Source organism: Helicoverpa armigera, chromosome 1, assembly GCF_030705265.1.
Source record: "Helicoverpa armigera isolate CAAS_96S chromosome 1, ASM3070526v1, whole genome shotgun sequence".
Lineage (NCBI taxonomy): Eukaryota > Metazoa > Arthropoda > Insecta > Lepidoptera > Noctuidae > Helicoverpa > Helicoverpa armigera.
Window position 1 is genome coordinate 13,623,692 of NC_087120.1, and position 25,935 is coordinate 13,649,626.

Below are 25,935 nucleotides of genomic sequence, written 5' to 3' on the forward strand. Positions count from 1 at the left end.
GTTCCTATAAACACTGTGAAATAAATAGTCGATATAATAATTAAGAAATTAATAACATTGCTAACTTCTCATACACACATGTAATACATATTTATGTATGTATTTATTTATTAAGTCACAATTATAATGTAAATAAATAACTATATTGTCCTTTTAGATGTAAGTCTAGTTAAGAATTAAATAGTTTTAAGTTAATTTGCTGCGCCCTAACAGGGTAATGTAGGTATACCTAAAATAAGGATGCATTTCTGTAACTGTATACATTTTTGCAGTAAATAAATAAATAGTTATTTGAAGTGAACTAAATACACACCTACTTTAATCAATGTCATGAAATTGAAATGTTGAAGATTTGTCACTTACCTCTTCGAATTTTTTCGTAGAAATCTAAAGTCTCCTCGTCCGATGAACAATCAGGCGAAAGACTTCTCCTGTCGACGCTATCACACCCGCAAATGTTAAATAAACAAAGCAAAGTAAGATCGTTCCGCTTTGAATCGGCCTTGTATTCCAATAATTTGGCTGTGTCGTCCAAATATCGTATAATAGTTAATAATTTCCCTTCGGCGGCGGAATCTCTTGATCTTTCCATTTTGATTTAAGAAGTTCACGGAACTTTCAGAAAGAAGTTCAACGTTCAACTGATGCGAATGGCCACCGTAAATGAATAGTGACAAAATGCGCGAGAGAGGGTACTTTAATACTAATAATACTACGCTTAAGTACTAAGCGTATTTTTTTACAAGTTGAGGGTGGTCAAAACAAAGATTAGTGCCGGATCAGCCAAGTTGACCTCTTTTAGGGCGGAACTTTTTTTTTTTTATTCTCTTTATTTTTTTGACAAGGGCTGAACTATTTAAGGGCTACTATTTGACTGAAAACTGCCGCGCCTGTGACGCTGCCGCCCTTAGGCCGCGGCCTACATGGCCTATACATAAATCCAGGACTGGCAAAGATAATGAAGTTTTGAAAAACTTAACTTGTACAATTACGATCGAGTAAATTGTTTTCACTGGAATTTATTGAAATAAATATCCCTTTTTAGGGTTCTCTAGAGCGGCAAAGTGATTTGAATTTAGAACATCGTGTGCAATACTCCATTTGTGACAATCTTGATATAAGACTTTTCAAACAAATACATATTAAACAAATAAAATACTGCTTAAAATAATTATTCAATTAATTAAGTAATTTTTATTATTGTTTTTACATAGATTTTTAAAATCGTTTCATTTTTAAACTGAGTTTTCAAATAAATGAACTTTAATAGGTACCTACTTCTTTTTAATTTGATACTCATACCTACGTGCGCGCCATTTTGTTTTTTTGCATTTAGTAATTTCCTCGATGAGGTGGGATGAAAAGTTACGTGTTGCACTCGAGTGCAAATAATTTTAATGTAATTTTAGAATCCTTCGCTTGCTCGGTCATCAAAATTGAGCCCGCGGTTAAAAAGCAACTTTGCACTCTTGTATAACAAATAACTATTTTTGTTACCTCCCAGGTGGTCCCATAGTCATCAGGTCAGGATCTGATGATGGAAGCCCTGGGGCCAGATTCTCCTAATTTTACTTAAGCGTCATACGATTCAAATTCGACTGCGATCCAATCCCGACTCAATTACGATTGAAGCGTATGTGGCATTCCGCAATTTTTTCTTTGAAATAAACGTTTTTATCCTTTTCTGTCATTCAATAATGAATAATTTTGTTTGCAAATGATTTACGATTGCAATATAATTGAAGAGCAAACTACCTACCGTATAGACCAAAACAGCAGACCAATCGAATGTCGTTTCAATTCAATTCAATTGGTTTTATATTAGTAGCAGAATGCCCGATATGGTTAAAACTGCTATTGCGATTCGATTTCTGTTCAATTTTGAAACAGAACCGCCAGTAGCAAACTACTGGCCAAAACGCCTCTCACGCGAGCGATCCGTACTATTAACGAAATCCAGAACAATATAGACTTTCCTCGTGTCAGTGTAGGTACATCCATTAGACACTGACTTCTAGGCCGATGCACCTTAGAATAGATTTTTTGCTTTTTAGTGTTTTTGGGAGCCGGTTTTATTTTTTTAGGGTTCCGTACCTCGAAAAGAAAAAACGGAACCCTTATAGGATCACTTTGTTGTCCGTCTGTCTGTCTGTCTGTCTGTCTGTCTGTCTGTCTGTCTGTCTGTCAAGACCCTTTATCTTAAGAACGCGTGGACGTATCAAGCTGAAATTCACATGAAATACTCGAATCTATTGCCCCTTTAAGCTGTGAAAATATCAAACTTCTAAGCCAAGCCAATCAACAGATACAACCGATTATGTCGATATTTTCAACAAATTTTCGACACTCGCAAAGGAATCAAAACCTACAGGGTACTTCCCGTAAACTCAGAATCTTGAAATTTGGCACGAAGCATTGTCATATAATGCAAATATAGGAAAAATTGCGAAAATCACATTTTTTAGTTAAATAATATTAATAAAAATATTTTAATTAAATGAAACTTACTACCTTATTTCTCACGAACGAATAAAGGTACCAAATTGAAATTTATACCAAATACCTAGGTCTATTGTCCCTTTAAGCAATGAAAAAATCAAACTTCTAAATTAAAGCGATCAAAAGATACAGCAGTTTTACCGACACCCTAGACGAATTTCCGTCACACGCTAGGGAATCAAAACCTACAAGGTACTTCCCGTGAACTCAGAAACTTGAAATTCGGCACGAAGCAACGTTATATAGTACAGATAAAGGAAAAATTGCGAAAATGATAAATTTGAAGTTACATAAAATATTAAAATATTATTTTTGCTTACATGACATAAAATATTTTTTTAATGATTATAAACTTACTACCTACCCTTTTTCACATGAACGCGTAGAGATACCTATTAAAGTTTTGAATAAAAAGTGAAATTCATATCAAACACTTCTTAAATATAATTGCTTCTAAACTGAGAAAAATTTTAAATCATTCAAAGGTCATTGGGCACCTTAGTATGGAAACCATACCCACGGCGGATACGAACGAAATATAGCACAGTATAATGATATAAGGCTCTGATTTACTATGGCATTAGTCGTATCAATGTTAACCATGGGAATCTAGAGCAAATCAGGTGTAAACATCAAATATTTTCCTCATTTCAATGGGGAATTTAAACGACCACGTTTGACGGATTTGAGAAATCATTTCTTTGTAGTGAAAGAGTATACTCACCGTTTATTTCCATTGTCATCAGGTTAGGATCTGATGATGGAAATCCTGAGAAATCGAGGGCAACTATCAGAAATTGTAGGCATGCATATGATTAAAACTTGATTCTCAGATGTATGTCTGGTGATACTATCAAACAGTGAAGGTTTAGAGCTTACCTGATGATGGAGACGTGAGAAAGTCGAGAGAACTCCTTAACGGTATGTTTTAGTTACGTCGTGTTTGGGCTTATATGTATTATTCGTATTGACGAGAACTTTTCACAAAAGTTAAAAATAAAAACTTTTTACAAAAAATAAAACAACTTCTAAAAACAACAAGAAAACTGTTTATATGCATCGGTCTAGATCTCGGTGGTAAATATAGATGCATCCTCTAGACACCGACTTCTAGACCGATGCACCTAACATCTTTTTAATTTCTTTCTTGCTTTTGTTTTCTTGTTGCCTGTTTATATGTTTGAAGTTGGATTTGTGTGTAAAATGCTACAAAATAAAATAAAGCCGACTTTATAAAACAAAGAAAGGGACAGAATTACACTTTTGTCAAGGCTCTAGAAACGTAAAGCCAGCAGCCCCGAATCCTACTCTCTAGAAGTCGTTGTTACAATTCGACAGCTACAAGTCGTCAGGCGGTTTCGAAAAAAACCTGAAACTGGGGTCGTTAGGTGATTAATCCCTCAAAAATAAAAGATCCCATTCCTGCAATGGCTGCTTTAACCCAAGTTAGTAGTGAATTCTCATCACCTAAAATAAAATAAGCTCCAACACAAGGTTACGTTATAAATTATCTGACCCATAACTATATCTGATCTTTGCTATCGATCACACAATGGCAGTCAAACCTATCTATGTGGAAAGTCTTCGCCAATACGAATAAAATAAGCCCAAGCACGTGGTAGTTGCAACATACCGTTCAGGAGTTCCCTCGACTCTCTGTGGTCTCCATAATCAAATCAGCTCCAAACCTTCACCGTTTACCAGTACCCTCAAAAATACACTCACATGTCTGGTTATGACTCGATGCGTGCCTACAATATTCAAGAGTTGACCTCGATTTCTCAGGGTTTCCAGATTCTCATCAGATCCTGGTCATCCGAATTGGCATCTTCCTTCTTTATGAAAAGTCTTTAACAATAAAAACTAGCATTGCAACCTGTACAATCCTCTGAAACTGCTTGTCTTTTAAATTTTTCAAACGATCCTGGACATTCGTCTCCATGGAATTTTAATAAAATATTTATATTCAAAGAAACGTCATACCATTCTCCACGATTTAAAACCACTTTGATTCATGTCCGTCACTTTTTACAAAGCGGGTCAGATATGCCCAATGACCTTTAAGACATAATTAGTTATTTTCAATCAAATTTCTGAATGATGACTATAAAATGTTGTATATAAATAACTTTAATAAAATAACTTTTACAAGGTACTGGCCTACTATTTTAGTTATATTATAAAATAAAAAATATTAACTATTTTGAATCTCACGAAATTACCATAACTATGATTGTTCTAAACTGAACGGTTGGCGCGAGACTCACTCACTTTTTATCTGTACAGGATTTGTACGGAACCCACGGTGCGCGAGTCCGACTCGCACTTGGCCGGTTTATTTATATTTAATCTTACTTTACTACTCGTAAATGGTCACAGCCCTCCTTGATATATAAGTCAATTAATCAAACACAAATCTTTCGATTTTAAATATTATATTTCTGTACCTGTATAAACATTTTGTCTATGTTATAAAAGATCACGATAGGCACCTAACTTAGTTATTATTTACTATACTTAAGTTATTCATAGGTAGGTATTTATTTATGTAAAATAGGTGAACATTGTGAAGTATACCTACCTATCGGCTGGTTATCAATAATTAACAATTACTTTTTGATGGATATGAACTAAATAAAAAAAAATCTTGATCCCTTTAAAATTCCGGTCTAGCTTAGATTGAACGAGGACCTATTACTATACAATTACATACCTATTAAGAATCGAAAATGCTTATGTTTACGGGGATCCTTCTCGTTATAAACTAAAGTCTATTGTCGACTAATTTTCATACTAATATTAGGGAGTGTAAAAGTAAAAAGTGTTATAGAGTAAAACGCCAGAACTTCATGGAGCCAGAAACTCTTACGGTGCATTCTTATAACCTGTCTATGCATTTTTATGCGATTAGAGATAAAAGGCATAATTTATATGGAGCTAAATGTCAAACAGTCTCTAATGCAAAAAGCATACAGATGGGGTATAGGAATAGGAATAAACAATTAGAACTCAATTTATTGTGATAACAGACTATAAAACCAGTGTGATAATTCTCGGTAATTATTGATTACATTTTCACAAGAATCGTAACATATTCATAAACTTAAAATTACAATATAAATTAATCACAGTTTTTTATTCATTGTTGTTGGAAATGTGTAGGTACTTCACGCTAAATATGATTGAGTTAATGATTAAGTATTATAAATATGGCATATTTCAAATTACCTACAAATGAAAATAACAATTATTTAAGGGGAAATTAATATATTAATTATATGGAATGAGCATTTACTGGCAGCTTACCAAAAACGGGAGAATATTTATTTTTTTGTATGAAAAGTTTTAGTACCGTCGCGTCGATCGTCAGGCTGCGTTTTCAACTGAGATTTGGACTGATACGCATCCGTGTCACGGAACAGACCGTTACTGATAATTGTGGAAATCATCGGTTGAAACTTACACACACCAAAGGGTTGTTGGAATTTTTTTTCTGTATTATTTACTAACTAACAGACATAGGTACATTTTCATACATTTTTCAAACCGATGGAATACTGCTTCAACGAAATTCTTCACGAAGAGATTGCTTGACTTATGTATGAATTTGACACTGGTGTAATATCTTAAATTATGCAATGTCCATAATAGATATTAATCACTGGCAGCTACAGTCACTTCATTCACAATATAATTCGACTATAATTTAGAAGTATCACTCTCAAATGTTGGATTTACGGCGCCTTTCAATTCGTGCATATCTTTTTGAGGTTTTCTCTGGAAAGTAAAAAATATATTGTTACTATACCTACTACTTACATGCAATAGTGAGTGGTGTTTACTCTTTATGTGATCCATGTTTTGATGGGAAATTATTAAATGAGGGGGGTCATTGGTTGCAGCGTGAGGAAGTGGTGGATTTTAAGTAGTCGGTAAGAGTCCGACGTCCGCGGTAACTCTTTCGGACGATCCCGCAGCCCAGGGCATGCTTTGGCTTCTTTGTTTGGTACAAACTAGACTTATAACAGTGATTAATACAAACCTTAGATCTATATACTTTATTTGTGAGCTTGGTTCTCCCAGCGTAATGGCTTTCAATGTCATTCAATCTTTTGCCTTCAGTTTCGGGCAAAATAAAATAAAATATGATAACACCAACAAAACTGGAAGAGAATTAAATATTAATTGTTTTTTAGAATGTTGCGCTAGTTCAAACAGTTCAATATTTATTTAATAAGTAGGAGTATTTAAGAGGTAGGTTTTTATTCAATTGTATTTGGTACATTAATTTAATGGGCTAAGGTACGGTTGCACCGGTACGGTACGGTTACCGATAGTGTGAAGTGTTTGTTAGTAATACAATAATCATTGCAATCAGATACCAAGTTCCTGACTGTCGGCTATCAGACACTATCAGGAACCGGTGAAACTAACCATAAAATATACCTACTAATATGCAAGCAAGGGTATACAGTACCATACAATGCCGTACAAGCCATATGTGCCCCATATCGACAAGGTATCAACCATGCTTATGAACATCTTGTTCGAGAGGAACCCGAATAAGTAGCCAACTGCACTGGCGACGCCCGCGCCGCCAGAACGTGTCTTGGCGCTGAAGACCTTGAAAATAAACAGAAGAATTAGTATTAGAAGTATAATGGAAAAAAAAAATAGTTTAAAAAACTAACACAGCAAGGAGCGTAGGTAACCTTCACTCTTTTTGGGCAAAACGCTCCACGTTTCTTTCTTCAAACTAAATGTCCGAATTATTTAGTAATTTTTGAAAGAATGTTTGTTAGATTTTTAAACTATTGTCTTTCCTTAATACTTTTAGCGTGACTTTTTCTTCACCCGTCATACATCCTACAGGCTCCGAAACTACAAAATTATTTTACTGTTGGAAAGCTACACTCTTCCCAAGTTACATAGGCTATAGGTATTTTATCTCGGTACGGGCAGCAGGTTAGTTCCCTCGGGTCACGGGTGAAAACGCGGGAAAACGGCTTGTTCAAAATAAACACAGTATTCATTAATTCAAATTCATAGGTTAAGACATATTTGTGGTCTTCTCAAATTGATGTCTCATGATTTTGAGAGGTTTCAGAATGCAGGACTATTTTTTGTTTTGTCTTTTAGAGTATTTTGAATAATTTGGAAATAACGGGACATACGTTCGGGAAGTGGGAAATTCCCGTTACCATACAAATGATCAGTTCACTATTTGCTATTATTGCGTTTACCTCGCCTATGAGGATCCATGGCAGCAGTCTCAAGCCCGTGTGTGCAAGAAGAGCCAAAAGCATCAGCAACGTCATAGGCATCCAAGAGTATGGGTTTCGCTGAAACATTTTCAACAATCAATTAAATTCATGTCAATTTCCTATATATTTTACATTATTTAATAGTAAGCTTACATCTTCCTCTTCAATATCGGCCGACGTGGCGTTTATGCTTGTCGTCAAAGTATCATTATTTAACTCTGTCGTTGTAGTAAAACCGTTCTGGAAGAACATCAAACAATATTATGTAAATCTGAAAATATACTGTAATAAATTACAGTAGGTAAGATAGGATTAATTGGACTAGTCGCCGCGAGGCAAGTGTTACCAATGGCAGATTCCTTATTTTTTAAAAAAGGTCATCAAACACCTCAATTTTATTGCGTGAATTATTCCCAAGGTGCACAGTTTGCCAGATTGCAGCTGGTTTTGCTCTGCTTTTCTTCTTGCCCTGCCCTAATTTTACACTGGCCAGTGCCATAACATGTTTTACGCGTCCATTCGTCTCTGTCACCGGTCACATCACACCATCACACACTCGTCTTCTTTCTATTGACGTCATATTTTAGACCATCAATAGTTGCTATTTAGGTACATCCTTATGATGTAGAGACTTTTGGCGTAGATTAATAGACTATACTACTTACATAAAAGTAGCGTTTTTACCATTTTAATATATATATCGTAACTTGCTACAAGGATGCAGCACACCCCAGCCCCCGCAGTGGAGAACAGCGTGAGGGGTCGTTTCCCAGTGTAATGCACCAGCAACACGCACGTGCCGGCTCCAACTATTTGCAGCACGCCGATTATTAGTGTTGCGTAGTATTTGTCTATAGGCGCCTTTAGAATCTGGAATATCATTACCGCGTACGTCTGAAATGTTAAATTGATCATTTATAAACCGTGACTTTAATTTTGATTATAGACGATATTTGAGATGATTTTTAACCACTCTAACTACATTATCCAATCCAATGTGCTACCTTTCTTATTTACCTGCAAAGTAGTCATGCCACTAAAATTGCCCACAAAGAAGCTGAAAGTCACCAAAAAGAATGGCAAGAGGAAGCTTCTTTTTAGGTAATGCGACATTTTTTCAGACATCGTTTCATCAACTTCAATGAGATCTGGAAAAGAAAACCATGTGTTTAATAAGAAGCTGAGTGTTGCAATTAAATTCTTAAACAGTAAAATAGGAAGACTGGATTCTTTACCTTTCTTTTCTCTTTTAAATAAAGCCTGAATATCTCGTAGTTCATTTTCCACAGAGTTAGGGGTTGTCCAACCACGAAGCCATTGCAAGCTCTAAAAAAAGAATGAACTGAATTGCATTTATCAAAATTACTTACTTACCTATATACCTACGAACTACTTCTTATTTCATCTTATTAAGGGTTGTGGTAGACTTAAATCAAGAACTTTGAATGCTGGGTGTCGTTCCTGGTAAATTGCACATTAGAAAGTTTCGACTTTCGTTCAAACCGAGTTTAACAATCTAACTTTATTTAGCATCCAGGCGTGAGGCGAATATTTAAATTGCTATTCTTACAAATGATTTGTCAATTGCACAAAGGTACTTTATTAGTAGGTACCTATCCTTTTCGTTTATTACGAAAAGGATTGTCGACGCTTCACGTGACCAGAGGGCTATACAAAGTGGCAATACAGCCAATCTTCTGGGCAAGTTTTGAGAGGACCGATGAGGAGGACTACTTCGACGCCTAATTAATATTCTTTTATAGACGGTTTTATAAAAATTGTTGTATAAAAAGTTTTAATTTTTAAAGACAAGTACAAGTTTTGAAAGGTGTTTTATAAAGTTTATGTTTCGTACCTTCCTGGCATCGTCGTGTCGTTTCTTCGACACCAGCCAATGTGGAGACTCCGGCACGAAGCAAAGCGCGATTACTGCAAGCACCTTTTGAGACAAAAACACGAATTATCTCAATGAAGTGACTCTACGTAAGAGGAATGTGATGATAAAATGATTTGCATACAAAATCCAGTAACATTTTTATGTCATTCATAATTATGTTTCTCGGATAGCTTTCCGCCATCACTAAGGTAACATTTAAAGAACATAATTTATATCGTACTAAAAAACAAAAAATGTTACAAGATCTGGTCTAAGTTCTTGACTCATGCACAGATTACTAAACAGTGATTATTCACCCAAAAAAAAAAGAAATGATTGCAAACCGTAAAAGCGATGTTGACCAAAGCCACCGTTCTCCAGTACATGAATATCCCGAAGAGAAACTGCGTGAACACGCCGAGGATGATACAAAGCGAGCTGGTGGCAGTCAGGGCTCCCCGCAGGTGAGGCTGCGTGATTTCCGCCACGTATGTCAGAACCTGCAAAAACATTCAAAGTCAAAGTCAATGGGTTTTAAATGAAAAATGTATTGTATTAGTAATAATTAAATTGATCTCGTCTATGTATAACTTAAATAACGATATTGTGATTAGGATTAGGCTGAGCTTGTGTATGCCCGCATTTGCAAAAATAAATCTATTCTATTCATAGACCTTCTACAGGTGCTTAAGAAACGTCAATAGCTAGGTGCACGGTTCCAAAGAGTGGGTCTTATGGAGAAGAACCGGCGAGGAACTCTAGTTGATCTCTTTTCTTATGTAGGTACCTAATTGATTGTTGAAATACCATCCTAGACTCTAGACACAGGATAAAAATAATAACTACCAGAAATTAAGACAAATTTAGTAGTTGGTAAAAGGGTACAACCAAGACTACTGCTTTTGAAAGTCAGGAACAGTATGTTATTTTTCCATAAATTATTGTTCGTTCCATAAACTAATTTAATATTCAAAGTGTTTGTTGTACACATGGTTGGCATTAAGAAACCAGGCAGTCCGTTGCAACTACGTAACCAAAATCGATTACCTACCCAATTAATGTACCTAGATAATAAATTCTTCTGCTATAAATCTGATGAGAAAAGAAAGTGGTACATGAGGCCAAGGGAAGCCATTTAAATCAATTACAATGAACAGATAAACTAAATTTATTGCTACAATATTAATTATATTTGTGTCGACGTTAATATGGGTCGAGTTTACTCTTCAATGTTAAACAATTAAATGGGTAATATATTGAAAATAACAATATTTTAACCTACTTGTCTTACTACGTGTCTGCTGTTTTAATTAAATCTAGCCTTATTATAATTTTAATAAAAGTGGGTACTTAAGTACGTAATGTAAGTTATTCTGTGTCGGAGAAGCCCTCTGTTGCTTGCTTGACCCTGCAGCTTCGTCACATGAGGAAATCATACTCGGCTGCACCCAGCAAGGACAGTAGGATCGAGCTATTATAATTTATTATTTGCCTAGTCTTTTGTGAACTATATACGTATGTCTGTAATGTGCCTGATCTCCCTGCAGTTATGTCGGATAAAAAAAATCGTTAATAACTTTTTTTTTCATAATTTTGGATTATTATTGCAAAAAAATCTGAATAAGTTTAGACATATTTGCCTAAGCTAGATGGATTGCCGTCCCTTTGAGCTATGAGAGTGAAGGAGCTGAGGGTGCACCTGTCTGCGCAAAGGCATTATTACCTACATGTCCTGCGCTGTCTATCGGCCTGGGCGCCACCTACTACTGCGATCGGCTTCCAATCGGGACACAGCTTGTACCAGAGCTTTATAAGAAGCAATTGTCTATCTGATCTCCGTAACCCAATTAAAAAAACAAAAGTCAATTAATTATAGTTACTTACGGGTGCTTCCAACAGGCCGCCTGCCAATCCCGTCAAGAACAGTGCTCCGTATAAGTGCCCCGTAGTTGTTGAATAGTGAAATATCAACCAGGCTATGAAAAAAGGGACGTTAACCATTTGCATTGCTCTCCGTCTGCCGATTGGTGACGTCACTACTCCTGATAAGGCGCATCCAACTGGCACCACAATTAGGTTGATAGAACCTGCAAACAGGAGTCATTTTTAGTTATTTGAGAATTAATTGGTGATAGATACACCCTTGCATCGGAAAGCACGTTAATGTCGGTCCTGCGCCTGATCTCTCTGCGGTCGTGTCAGATGGCCGTCCCATCAGGCTACGAGAGTGAAAGAATCGTGAGTGCACTTGTGTCTGCGCAAATGCTTGTGCACTATAATATGTCCTGCGCAGTTCGCTGAGAACAGCTGCCTGGGCCGAAATTAAGCCATTATTTTTGTATTGGATACCTAGTTGCACTGCGCTCACTAACACGCCCAGTGCGGTGAGTCTGGGCAAGTCATCTAGAAACTGTTCTAAAAATACGTATTCCGGAATTCATTATCTTTGTAAATGGTGATCTTACAAAGTATTAGTAGGTATTGTATTTACATATTGATTCTGTTATGAGAAGCTCATATTTTAACGCAGTTGAAGAAATCCTTTGAGGTCTTAGGAAGGTCAGTAGCAAGAACGCTCGCCGAATGTTCCATAGCGTTAATAATCAGAAACATTGAATAACAAAAGATCTGATAATTAAGATTTGGCTTGCCTTAAGTACTGACAACACGATTGTCAAAATGCAAGAACAATATACGTCTGCGAAACTGCATGAGAGTGACTTTTAGGCTGCGTTCAAACCAAACTGACTGTCAGCCACCGAATGTCCGCGTCTATGCATATTACGAATAAGGGTCCGTTCAAACAGACCAGCTCGGTTCACACAAACATTAGGCTTCGAATGCATGCTCTCGCCCACTGACTCTCTGAGCCGGTCTGTGTGAACGGACCCTATATAACTATCGTCGGTGGGATGTGAACGAAAGAGTGAATTTGTAATTTGTATGGGACGGAAATTTATACCATAAACTGCGTAACGTTGGCTCAAATTCGGCGGCTAATAGTCCGATTGGTTTGAAGTTTTGAACACAGCCTAAAGCGGTCAATATTAGTTGACGACTGCTGTACCAACTACCAAGTCCATATCACGTAAGTTACATAATCCAGTATTTACGTCCATTGCAAAAACTTGGTGCAAGGTACTTTGTCTCGCATAAACACGTATTGTTTATTGTTGTATAAAATTAAGGACAGAGGACAGAGACGCAGTCAACGTCCTTGCATAATCAATGGTCCATCAAGAGAGGTATTCAGATAATAATAGGTCACACTTACTTATCCATGAAATTTCTGACTTGTTCAAGTGTAATATTTCGCCATCTTTAGGGTTTTGTACGGCTGGCATGAGAATTGTGGAGAATCCAAGTGTCATTCCATATCCTGGAAATGGTAAAGAATTGTTAGATTAAACTCTGTCAGTCTGTAACGCCAAAGCCGATATTCGTATATACGAAACAGATAGTCTAGAGCCTATCAAAAAACATAGGCTTTTAATCCTGGTGCGGGAAGTAATTATATGGGATAACGTGAATAAACAAAATTAATAAAATACTTATGTATATAAATATATGTGTTATATTTTCTTACCTAAAAGAAGCAGGTTTTTAGCACTTACAGCTAGAAACTGTGGTAAGGCGGTCCGGAGATCTTTCTTGTATGTATAATCATCTCCTATCTTTGGTTCTGCATCGACAAACACTGTTGCTTTTTCACGTGACATCTGAAGCAAATATACATTTATCAATTAACTTCCTATTTACATATTTGCATTCAACATAAATAAAAGACAAAGAAAGATAAGGTGTCTCATCATCTTGAGATAAATTGTCTTACTATGTTCATTGCCCTCGTTATGGAAATCTTAAAATTAATACTCCTAGTAAGTATCTCCTAATACCATACAGCTTGTACTTTACCAATTTTATCAGATTTTATTTTGAACCTCCCCAGTAGGTACAGGCATAGGTACGTAATAAAAAAAATAAGAAATCGCTGAATATACAACACATTTAAAAATAGAATAGACAGGGGTATACGGATCAAAAAGTTTTGTTTTATGGATGCACGAGCCGCTTTCCCGCGGTTTCACCCGCGTCACATGGGAGCTACTGCCCGCACCGGGATAAAATATAGCTTATGTTACTCGCAGATAATATAGCTTTCTAATGGTGAAAGAATATTTAAAATCGGTCCAGTGGTTTTTGAGTTTATCCATTCTTCTTTTGTGTCGATGACATGTCTTATAGTGAGACTACACTTTGTCAGCCCAATATGCCGCCACAGCGAGAGCACGGCCGGATGCACTCATGAGGTCCTGCCGCGAGCAAGTTTCAGGGCACAGTGGACATGTGATGAGGTGGGACATGGTCTGCATAGCAGCCCCGCACTCGCACCCAAGGTCCGTCCCGCCCGTGAAACCCCACCTGGACCGATTGTCTTTGCTTCGGCCGACCTGCGTTCGGAGTCTGTTTAAGGACTGCCAAACTCTTCTCGGGAGATCGTGTCCAGGAGGGAGTCTTTCCAAGTGGGCAGTGAAATCCTCGACCGCCAAAGTTCCCGTCTGGCTAGAGAGGCCTCACCATCGACAGGAGCAACGATCTTGTAAAAATCCCTGCGACTTTTGAGCCGCTGTGGCACGGAGCAAGTTTATCCATTACAACCAAACAAACAAACAAAGTTTTCCTCTTTATAGTATTAGTATAGATTGACCTATGTTCTATGCATTCAATTGCGTTCGGAATCAGCAAAGAACAGTTACAAAAAATTATCAGTACCATAGCCACTTAGATTTGTAATGTCAAACAAAATGGTGCATCCCGTAAAAATCGTAATAATATATTTATTTTCCGTCGTCAATGGGGGGAAACATGGTTTGCTCCTTCTGTACAGGCCCATAGACGTGAGTAATGAATGTGCCTTCTCAGGACGACTGCGCTATGACTTGTCATTCGGTATGGGAATGTCGGACACTATCACTATGGTACGTCAAACATCCATAATTTAGGTAGTGGTATCCTATAAAAGTCTTCATATGTTCTTTTATTATGCGGTTTGTTACAAGCAAAAACACGGGGAAGGGATGGTTTTGGATCGTTGACATTGTTGGCGTTGATACTCGTATTGTTGGCGTTAAAAAAATGCTGATTTATCTGCCTTAGAAAAATGGGTACCCAGTTGCCCGGGTAACTGGGTTAAGGACGTCAGATAGCCAGTCACTTCTTGTAAAGCACTGGTACTCAGCTGAATCCGGTTAGATTGGAAGCCGACCCCAACATAGTTTGGGACAAGGCTCGGAGGATGATGATGATCTGCCTTAGAAAAATCTGCCCTACACCAGAACAGCCAATATAATTTTGCAATGTCCATTCTTATTTTATTCACAATTTTGTATTTGATTACCTACATAAATACATGAGTATAAATAAACATGGGTAATAAACAAAACAATAAAATATTTTAGAAAAATCATGTGGTTTTTGACGGCAGAAGATAAAGCTATTGTTACTAAACTATCAACACGTTTGAGTAATTCATTTAACATTTCCTTATGACTGTTTTCTTTTTTATTTAATATCAGCTGGATTGGTAGATTTTGGTTTTGAAAGCTATAAAATGTTATTTGTTCTCTCTGAAGGTTATAATTTTCACTATAAAGATGCGTTAAAGGAATAGGTACAGCTGATTATCGTAAACTGGGGACCCATCCCAGCTTCGCACGGGTGCAATGCTAGCATGCAATGCATATCATCCTTCTTCAATCATTCTATCTAAGAAAATTGCCTAGTCTTAAAGATTTAAACGTATACAAGGATATAGGGCCAGATAAAGCGACTAAAAGATAAAAAGTAATTTATTCAAAATAGGCTGAAAATCAGCACTTTTTGAAGGTGGAATTAACAAAAGACAGCCCCAAAACGCACGCCCTTCCCCACTTCCTATGTGTTTTTGCTGGGAAGAAGAAGGGACTTTGTTTTATAGGTAGGTATTATGTAGTGATGATAAGCTGAAATCGTAGTTTCAGAAGAAGAAGGACGACTTCCACTCGTACCTACAATGTAGGTAGGTACGTACGGTACGGTAGTTCGTTAGTGAACAAAATAAAGAGAAATAAAGGATTCGACATTTCTTCGACATTCGACGAAAGACATCAGTTTTACATCACTTAGGTATACAATACAATGCACTCTAAATAAAAAACATCGATAACTAACCTAACCTAACATTTTGTAAAAAAAGATCTCATTAGGAAGTCATGTCTAACACTAAGTTATGTTAAAAATAAAAGAATATCGCAGATATTTATGTAAATTGAGTATTTTTTATCATATAAATTAAAATGCATTTATTTTATTACTGACAAAGCAACTTTTTGCTAGTCGTCTTGCCTGTTTTTATATACCTACCTCGTTGCACAGTGCACACCATTCAATTCATATAAGTAAGAAAACTAATTTATCTCAACTTAGAATTCATTAGCTCACTTACTGTATTGTATAATTGGGTACATTTTTAAGGATCCGTACCCAAAGGGTAAAATTCTTTTTGCTCGATATCGATAGCGGCAACAAGCACAGAATATTGAATTTGTATGGGACGTTTTATAAGTACGGAACCCTTCGTGCGCGAGTCCGACTCGCATTTGGCCGGTTTTTTATAGTATAGAAATATTTTTACCCGATTGGAGCATAATGTAATGTTTTTTATATAGTCTAACACTTCTTAACCATTCAATTTATTTTTAACTGATTATTGTACATCGCGGGTAGGGCTGTGTTCCGGTGCAACTTCGCCATTAAGGTTAAGCACCAAAAAGGTTCTTAAAAGAATCAAACAAAGTTTCGTCACAATGGGTTAATCATCATCATCATCATCATCTCAACCATAGGACGTCCACTGCTGAACATAGGCCTCCCCCTTAGATCTCCACAGATACCTGTTGGAAGCGACCTGCATCCAGCGTCTTCCGGGTTAATAAATGTACCTTATTATTTTTTACCAATCCAGAAAAATTAGGTTTTTAATCAGTGCTCTCTCAAGCAACTACAAGCAAGCATAGTAGTGGAGCAGAACTGTTCGGGATAAAGTTTATACAATAACTATTTTCACTTTTTTGGAGGGCGACTTTTTCGTAAAAAGTTTTCATAACCATGGTTCCCGCCATACCACTTCATCACAGAAATAACACATTCGGCTTTTCCAGGTATTTCGCACTATAAACGAGAAAGATTACGCATGCAACGTGGACATAGTGACGCAGTCTGAACTGGACATTTACCTGGTCGTGGTGATCAAGTTCCCCACAAGCATTTCTACCAACTGTCACGCCAATGCAGATGCATTCAACGTCATTAAACAGAAGAAATGCCTGCGAATTTGCGACCTGATAGGCACCAGAGATCTGTATTCTCCATATTTCGTAATCACCGTAAGAGGGAGAATACGTTTTAGATTTTTAAGCAATAGCAGCATCAATTCGGACATCAGTGTAAGTTTCTACTAGTTACATGTTTTGCAGCAAAGGACAATGTTTGCAGCAAACTAAACAAACCGATATTTTATTCAACACTGGCCGATTTCCCGCGGCTTCACCCTCATTCCGTGAGAACTATTGCCCGCACCGGGATAAATTTAGCATATATTTCTCCGGAAGAGTGTTGTTGGTGTTGCTTTATAATATAATTTTGAAAAAAGAAATCGGTCCAGAATTTTTTGAGTTTATCCAAACACACAAAATATATTTTTCCTCTTTATAATAGTACCTAGTATAGATGTACATCACATTCTTCAGGATCGTTATCCTCTAGAATTTTGGATAGTATTTATACAACGATCATAAATAGGTCGGCCTGTCCTTTCTCTACTAATGTACTACTAATGTTGGGATCAGCTGAGTACTAGACTGCTAAATGGAACCTCTGCCCATTTGACCTCTTCAACACAGTTACCCAGTACAGTTGAAGGTTATTGGACTTTTTGGCTGACTGCTGACGAAAGACCAACGAACGAACGACGACTGAAGATGTAAATGACAATCAGCCCCTTAATAGCGCCTTCCCAAACACGGAGGAGCTAGTATTACATACGTGGTCACCCATCTACGGACCTACCGCGCTGAACGTTGCTTAATTTTATGATCGATAGACCAACGCGGCAGTTGCAGTTGTCACTGGGTAACTAAATAATATGCCACAGTTCTGAGTATGTTTTCGCAAACATGGTACATTGCAGTTACGTAATATTCAAAACTAGTAAGATCTTGATACTCTTACTGCGTAATTTTGACTGTTTTATCACCAGTGTACTTATTTTGTAATCACTTTGTTGGATTTTAAAACTCATAAATTCGGATTTGCGTAAAAAGTTTCTCTTATTGAATTTTAAACCGGTTTGTTCAGTCAAACGATAGTCATGTGCTTTTATTGGACATTCACCAACACTGCGTGACGTAGTAAATACCTACCCAGTAAAGGCTTCCAACGAGGTTAGATTGTGTTTACAATTTTTTTTTACCATTTCAATCTATGAAATGCTTTTATGTTTTGTATTTTATTTTTAGTAATGTACCTAGTTTAAGTTTGAAAATATAGTGTCAATATTCTTATTTAAATAAATTTCGCTTAAATGTATCTATTAAAACATCGACTTCGGACATGAAGACTGCGAAAATGATACATATTATTGTATTCTTTTATTTGGAAAGTAACTCAATTATTATTTAACAATTCCGCAACTTATTCGATCTGTTGTTCAAATAAATTTCCCTCGTGTCTAATAAAGCGTAGAAATAACCTTCAGTCGGATGACCATGTCCAGCACCAGTCATAACAATAACAAAACGAAAAATGCCGTAACGATAAAAGTACAACTACAAATAAGTACCTTTAAATGAAAGGAATAAAACCTTTTTATAAATCTATACTTATATTATAAGGAGGAAAACTTTGTTTGTTTGGTTGTAATGGATAAACTCAAAAACTACTGGACTGATTTTAAATATTCTTTCATCATTAGAAAGCTATATTATATGCGAGTAACTGCAGTAGCTCCCACGGGAAGCGGGAAAACGGCTAGTAAATAGATAAAATAATTTAAATAAATCGTTTAGGTATTAGGTACACTAAGGCAGAAACCTTTTTATTATTTTCACCAAGTGTTTAATCTTCCTTACCTAATTAAGATTCACAATCACAGACAGAGCAATAGTTAACTCCTCATGCTTATTTCGTCTCGATTTTATCGAAATGACATTGATTTAAAAAAGAAATGATTGGTTGCAGGCTGACTTGTACCAAGTGACTGCAACCTCTGCTCGGCTAGAACCGCCAACAAAATGCAACTCGCGAAACGAAACTCTTTGTGTGATTGATAGACAAGATTTCTGTTTCACTAGCGGAGTTGTGTGTGATGGCATCAAGAACTGTGGAGTCTCGGATTGGTTAGTTTACATACATACATAAAGGTAATTTATAAAGTTACTGGTTTTAACAAGTTAAGTGTGTGCTAAGTATGGATGTAGATGGATGGAGAGGAAGAGGAAGACCTAAGAAAAGATGGATGGATTGCCTGAAAGATGATATGAATACGAAGGGAGTGAGTGTCAGTATGACGAGTGACAGGGGAAAATGGAAGAAAATGACATATTGCGCCGACCCCAAGAAAAATTGGGAACAGGGCAGGAGAAAGAAGAAGAAGATCAAGTTACTGGTTTTGTGACCACTTTAGCGTAAAAAACGAGAACTTGGGTCCAAATAACAGCAGTTCCCAATAAATGTTTTTCTACGCGACACCTCTAACTTGTGGAGTCACACCTTATTACAGAAACGTTAATTGGTTGACTTAAGGCGAGGAAGTGGTCAACAATAATTCCATAACCGGCACGCGCATCTAAGGCGCCAAAAGGGGTCGGAGCGTCTGAGCGGGGCGAGGATAACAATACGCGCGCTAGCTTATAACTAAAAGTCGTAAGCGACAAAATGGTTTTGTAATTTTATTATTTAGAAATGATAATTTGATAAAAAATCCTACTACAATTTTAAAGAGTATGTATATACTCAACTACTAAAAAAGTTAAGAGGCTTTAATCGGTCCCGTTTGCCCATAATATGTGAATCTCTTTTTAAAAAGAGGTATGTTTGATATATTTTTCTCTGTTATAAAAGTTACCTAATCATGTTTCTACAACTAACAAAATAAGGTTTATATCATGAACTTTCAGGTAACCAAGTTGTATTTTGATCCGTTTTGTATTAACTGAGAAAAATTGACATCCTTGGCGCCAAAAATTCCAATTCGTCCTCTTAATACATAGCGCGAGTTTACCATAGAACAGCTCAATTGTGATTGTTCAATTAATTTCTGTCTTTCACTAGTTGAGATTTCTGATGCAGGCGAATTTTTTAAGGATTTATTATCTGCGCTTTGTGCAGTCTCGCATAAGTACCTTTACGGTACGCGTAGGTACCACTAATTGCGGCTCACTAAACTAAAATATTAACCCATTGGTAATAAATATGGCCTGGGTGGTAGCTAGCTGTGATGACCGCAGCGACAATTGGACTATCATTCAATAACGATATGTGCCAAAGCCATTATGTGTTACCAACGTCGCTCGTAGCAATCGTAACAGCTTGCTTTCATTTCATATAATACAAAGTCTCTACTAGCTGGTTTACGCTTCAACTCCGTCCCGAGGATACAACATAAAACATGGTCAGATAACAGTAAAAAAATATTAAAATTAGTTCAGTAGGTCCGAAGCCCCCTTGAAGAAATCAGTCAGATCTTTCTCATTTGCTTTGTATTAGATCAGAACTGCCCTGTTCGTCTAGTTGTCACACAGCTCAACTGCTGATCACTAGGTCTCGAGTTCGATTCCCGGGACGGGCTCAAATCGCTTTGTGGGTTTTAGTAACTTTCACTAAGTAGCTTTGAGCCTGGTGCCTCTGCCTGCGCCTGATCATCATCATGATTTTCATCTCATCGGAATATGAGAGTGCACCTGTGTTCGCGAAAATGTTTGAGCACATTATGTCTTGCGCAGCTGTTTAATTTCCTTATATGAGAACAGCCGCCGTAGCTGACAATCGGCTAGGAGGAGCCCATCATCATCATTAGACAAAACCATTAAACGTAGCTAACCTTGTGAATGAATGAAATCTGTGAATGTACCTACCTACTGCAATCAGATCTAAATGCAATGACAGTGACGAACAGTAACGTTAACATGGTTTATTTGAAGGTAACTGCCATTGTAGCTTTATTGGGGGCTTATCAAGATCCAACAATTTCATATTAAAAGTATTTAGTTTCTCTACAGTACCGATTCATAACTCGACTAGTCTACTACCTATTATAATATTTTATCAAGGGTCTTTCCTCCAAGTTACCAGTTTAACATGCCGTTTATTATCTACCTACATAAAACGTGTTTAGATATTACTTTACTATGGGTGAAAATGTAACCATCATTGTGATATGCACGAGTTAGTTGTGTTTCCTACGTTCAACTGCAATGGAACGCTAGGTTTTGCTTCCTGTTTCAACAACTTGCAACTAATAGCTGTGTCTTCCGTATAAACATAATAATAACAATAGCTACGGCGCTACGGGCCCTAGTTATATCGGGTGTGTCGTATCGTACCTACGTTAAATCCTATCTATCACATATACTTTATGATATTCTCTCAGGTCAAAGAAAATTCTGTATTTGCGCTAGCTGCTTCTTTGTGATTAGGTACGACCCACCCCCGTATATTGTATTGTTAACATAAAAATATGTTGTTTGTTCTAAGGTTTGATGAACGGAAATCGGAATGCAGTCTTCCCATAGAATACTTGGGCTACGCGCCAGTCATTGCCGTGGTGGGTGCACTCTTCTGTGCTCTTATGGCTGGCGGACACATTATCTTGCGATGCCTCCCTCCGCCAACCCATTCCTTCTTCATATTCAACGCTAACGAGGACAATAGACTGAATATCGATCCTCTTTTCAAAGTATCTGGACAAGCAGCGCCGAAGATGGAGAAAACTAGACGTACGTCGCTTATACCGGTAAGAATAGCTTACATTTTTGTTTTAACAAAGTTTTAGGTGTAAGAGACTTTCACATTATCCGACCTGACCGACGTTAGCCGACAGCAAAGTTGTCCCAATTCTGCCACATGTTTAATAGCTTCAGGCAGGCATTTTTATATTACATACACGATTTAAATGCACGAACAGCACACTTGCTAAGCAATATCGTCCGACGGCTCGAGGGCATCCGATGGTGCTTCCGATACATCTGCATTTGTGTTACACGACTCTAAGCCGGATGAATTAATCGTGGCCTTATTACAGGTGTTTTCCAGCACATCGTCAAGCCAACAATCGGAAGCCATAGAAATGCATCCTGCGTCAACGTCGCAAACAGAGGGGCACTCGCCAAGCCTCTCAATAGACGTGAGTTCTACGCGTTTTCTCGAGGATCCCAAACCTTTTCGACACACTGGGTATTCTACAAACGGGCTCCTAAGCTCCAAGGCAATCAATTAGTAGTAAACGGAAAAAAGCAAAGCTACAGTATAAGTAGTTTCTCTTTGCTTTTGATAACCATTCTTTAGGCTAGGTTGGATATGTGACGATTACCAAACCATAACCAGCTGTATAAATCGGCGACAATCAGCGACTTGACGGCTGGTTATGGTTTTTTTTATATAATTAAATGGTGCAACCGAGCGTCCGACCCTTACGATAAGACAATACTTAATGCTGCTAAGGTGTGCAACTCTGCCTACCTAGACTTTCTACATCATATAAGTAAATAATGTCTACATAGGTACAAGAGATATTTGGCAAGGTACCGAAGTTATTGTTGAGTACTTAATTAGGTTGGCGGGACAGGCATAACACCGTTGACGGGAGCTTGTTCTTTACAAACATGTACCTAGGTACTTATAACAAATTTCAATTACAGGACCAACATAGTTTCATGAGGAAGTCCACGGTGAAGAATGTCACTTCTAAACTTCAAAGTACTCTTCGCTTCGTCGCTAGTAAAGGGAAAAAGTTGCGCGCCTCTCTTACTGGCACAGAAACCAAGGATGACCAAAAAGAAAATATCTAATTAAACATAAAACCTATTTGAAAAATATATACAACTTTTTTGAATTATTTATTTCATTCGCTTTAGTTTCTTTTTTTCGAAAAGGCCTTTTTTCTGTTAGGTAATATTGCTGTATGGCTAGTCAGAGGGATTATCTAACTACACTAATATAATAAATAGGATTTTCTTTTGTTTGTTTATTTGTAAAAAAGGCTTCGAAACTACAGAGCCCATTCGAAAAATTATTTCATTGTTTGAAAGCTACACTCTTCCTTCCCATATCATGTGTGGTTTTTACTGACAATAACATAAGGTTTGTGTAAAAACAACAGTCTTAGAACGGGCAACAAATTTTGGGTACCTAGGTATAGGATAAGTTTTCAGCTTTCCCCAAATACCTACTACATAGCTCTCCTAATTCTACAAATGCGACAGCTATACGCTGTCCATATGCCCAATAAATGAGTATAAAATAAATTAATAATAAATTAAATGCAACTGCAATAATTAGGTACGTCATACATATTTCTTTTGTTTTTATTATAAAGCGGTCGTGATAAGTTATTACAAAAAGAATCACGTTTGCTGACCTGCTCGACCTAATTTAAAGGAAGGAAATCCAATTTACGTTTGTTTTATAATCATATTATGAAATGCGACTCTATGTAGGTGTGTGTTTATTTCTCTTTTACAAAAACTACTATGCCTACCTACCTACCTATATGTAATGTCTCCAAAATTACTGAACCGATCTGAAAAAATCTTTCACAGTTGGAAAGCTACACTATTCCAGGGGGCCCGATTCTCCTAATGTTACTTAAGCGCCATACGATTCACGTTCGACTCGATTCGACTAAGATCCAATCCCGACTCGATTGCGATTGAAGCGTATGTGGCATTCCGCTATTTTTTCTTTGAAATAAACGTTTTTATCCTTTTCTGTCATTCAATAATGAATCGTTTTGTCTGCAAATGATTTACGATTGCAAAATGATAGACCAAAATCACCAAAATAGCAGACCAATCGCACACCAATCAAATGTCAATCGAATACGATTGGTCTTTAATTAGTAGCAGAATGCCCGATATGGTTAAAACTGCTATTGCGATCGAGCGATTCGTTTTCTATTCGATTTTGACATTATTAACTTAGGAGAATCGGGCCCCAGAGTAACATAGGCCATAATTATTCCGGCACGGGAAGAAGTTCCCCGGGACGCGGGTGACACCGCGGGAAAACAGCTAAGTAGTTGTTAATAAAGTTTGATTACAGTTGCGGTGGTAGGTACATACCTACATTAAACGCAACTAATTAGAAAACGCTTGAATGAGATTACTATCGGTAATGCGGTAAAATCATAACAGAAATGGTAGGTAGGTATGCCAGATATTTAAAAATACCTATTCATTTCTTACTAATTATAACACGTTTGACCACTATCTCACTCGATGGATAGGTATCTATAAATACCAAAGTTTTTTTTTTATAGTTCAAGCTTCCTCGAGATGTTTTCCTTCACCTTTAATCAGTCATTGGTGTCTTATCACTCCGTAGTATAAAAGAAAGTCGGTTTTTGTCATCAAAACTATGCAACCTGGAGTTTGAAGACTCATGATCGTCATTTCGTGTCATCATCCGCCTAGCCTTTTCCCAAGTATGTTGGAGTCGGCTCCCAATTTAATGTGATTTTGTATATGTATATTGGATATGGATTTCAGTCATGTCGTAAGTTTTTTTTTTATCATGTACCTAGTTTCATAAAAACGTTAATGTAATATAACAAATATGCAATGTTTTATTTTTCAGAAAGTAAGATCCTATCTATTCTTAAAAGTTATCAAGCCTATCAAAATATAATTAATATCAGGTCGAGCAATAAGTCAAAGAATACGCTTCTTTGACTGGGCTTCTTCGCTTCTTCAGGGCGATTTAAAAACTCACATAAGTACTCAGGAAACAGACAAAAATTAAAGTTATTAACATTAGTAAGTACGGGTAAAAAATTACACATTAGTTATTCAGCTACCCTCTTATAAAGTTTGCCGCAACTACATGATCTTTTAGTATAATTTATTTAAGCAACGAATTCTTATTTTACTCGATCAATATTAAATAAGCAATTAACTATTATAATTACCATGTATGACTACCTACTCAAGAACCTTTTATTTTGGAGTGGAATTATTGTGTTAATTACTAATTTGACTAAACTATTAATTTGACATAGGCAGATGATTTCTTTAAAAAGTAAACAAATAAGTAGGCACATGTGGTTTAATGACTATGTTAAAGAACGTAAGTTATAATCTAATTTTGTGTTGTACACGCACAAAACATTAATAGGGTACTATTGAATAGAGACTGAATACCACGAGTAAGCGATTGAAAACATAACATACAGCTGTTTACATAAAACTATACTAAGACCGTATATTTTCGCAATAATAAAGTCGTTTCAAATCATAGAACACACGAGAATTATAGGGTTATTAATGCGTTTTCTATTCGGCTGTACAAAAACATAGTCGCAAATAGGCACGGCGCTGAGCAACTTAATTCAAGTTCACAATGAAGTGTCAAGTCGGCATAGGAAAATAGCACTTACTTGAATGTTGTTCACTATCGACGTTTGCTGACTATGTTGCGGTTCGCGGCGGCTGCAGCACTCGGCAGGGTAGACGCCACACTGAGCTTGCATCCGCAGGCCGCACGACTCACTGGCCACTTGCCACCACTACCACGACCGTGTCAAGGCACCTCTCGCGGCACTCCGGTAAGAGGCACCGGCGCGTGCGCTTCCACCATCAAACCATTGTTTTTGTTATTCTGACCTCAAACATGTTAAACGTGTTCATCTAAACACGGATATACTACCATTCCGTGACATAATAACTGTACCAGTACTGTTTATACCAACTTCTTAAAGTTCATCGTTTTTTAATATGCTCAATCGCAACCATTCTCATACTTTGTTGGCATAATTTCAGAGTATTAACCAAATATTAACACAAAAAAATCTTATTTGTTAGTAGTTACTCACACTTAGTTTTTCACACGGCCGTACAGGCGAATACAGCAATATTCATAAGTGTCTTCACCCACCATTTCAAACTGTAGGCTGGCTAGTAAGTATGTATGTAAGAAAGACCAAAGACACAGGAAGAATCTTCAGCCTGCGTACTGCCTAGTTCAACTGATCATCTTTATTTGACA

At 37.0% G+C, this 25,935-nt stretch overlaps 2 protein-coding genes across 6 annotated transcripts; one reads left to right on the forward strand and one right to left on the reverse strand.

Moving 5' to 3' along the window:
• Positions 1-4,917: 4,917 nt before the first annotated feature.
• Positions 4,918-25,935, reverse strand: LOC110374272 (facilitated trehalose transporter Tret1). 5 transcript variants are annotated; one of them, XM_049836254.2, is made up of 15 exons: positions 25,763-25,935; positions 25,328-25,517; positions 13,226-13,358; positions 12,914-13,018; positions 11,524-11,726; positions 9,984-10,139; positions 9,619-9,702; positions 8,999-9,089; positions 8,781-8,911; positions 8,448-8,657; positions 7,917-8,003; positions 7,743-7,841; positions 6,977-7,122; positions 6,542-6,662; positions 4,918-6,276 (listed from the first exon to the last, which is right to left on the reverse strand). In XM_049836254.2, the coding sequence occupies exons 2-15, from the start codon at positions 25,418-25,420 to the stop codon at positions 6,199-6,201; spliced, it is 1,737 nt and encodes a 578-aa protein (XP_049692211.2). In that variant the 5' UTR covers positions 25,421-25,517; positions 25,763-25,935; the 3' UTR covers positions 4,918-6,198. The 5 variants fall into 5 exon arrangements, with proteins under 5 accessions (XP_049692211.2, XP_049692209.2, XP_049692215.2 ...); XM_049836252.2 differs by having other exon boundaries at positions 25,328-25,548; XM_049836258.2 differs by lacking the exon at positions 25,328-25,517 and having other exon boundaries at positions 25,763-25,934.
• Positions 14,445-22,787, forward strand: LOC135117448 (uncharacterized). The gene is made up of 6 exons (XM_064036737.1): positions 14,445-14,618; positions 16,839-17,123; positions 18,916-19,073; positions 21,430-21,688; positions 21,977-22,078; positions 22,593-22,787. Exons 1-6 carry the CDS (start codon positions 14,445-14,447, stop codon positions 22,740-22,742), a joined length of 1,128 nt encoding a protein of 375 aa, XP_063892807.1. The 3' UTR covers positions 22,743-22,787.

Bases quoted from the DNA above. Each gene is read 5' to 3' on its own strand.
- LOC135117448 (XM_064036737.1), top strand. From the start codon at position 14,445: ATGGTGCATCCCGTAAAAATCGTAATAATATATTTATTTTCCGTCGTC. The intron at 14,619-16,838 runs GTACGTCAAACA...CGGCTTTTCCAG, and splicing joins TGTCGGACACTATCACTATG to GTATTTCGCACTATAAACGA. The intron at 21,689-21,976 runs GTAAGAATAGCT...GCCTTATTACAG, and splicing joins GACGTACGTCGCTTATACCG to GTGTTTTCCAGCACATCGTC.
- LOC110374272 (XM_049836254.2), bottom strand. From the start codon at position 25,420: ATGCAAGCTCAGTGTGGCGTCTACCCTGCCGAGTGCTGCAGCCGCCGC. The intron at 13,359-25,327 runs GTAAGTGCTATT...TATTTGCTTCAG, and splicing joins CGATAGTGAACAACATTCAA to ATGTCACGTGAAAAAGCAAC. The intron at 7,123-7,742 runs GTAAACGCAATA...TTTATTTTCAAG, and splicing joins CATGGATCCTCATAGGCGAG to GTCTTCAGCGCCAAGACACG.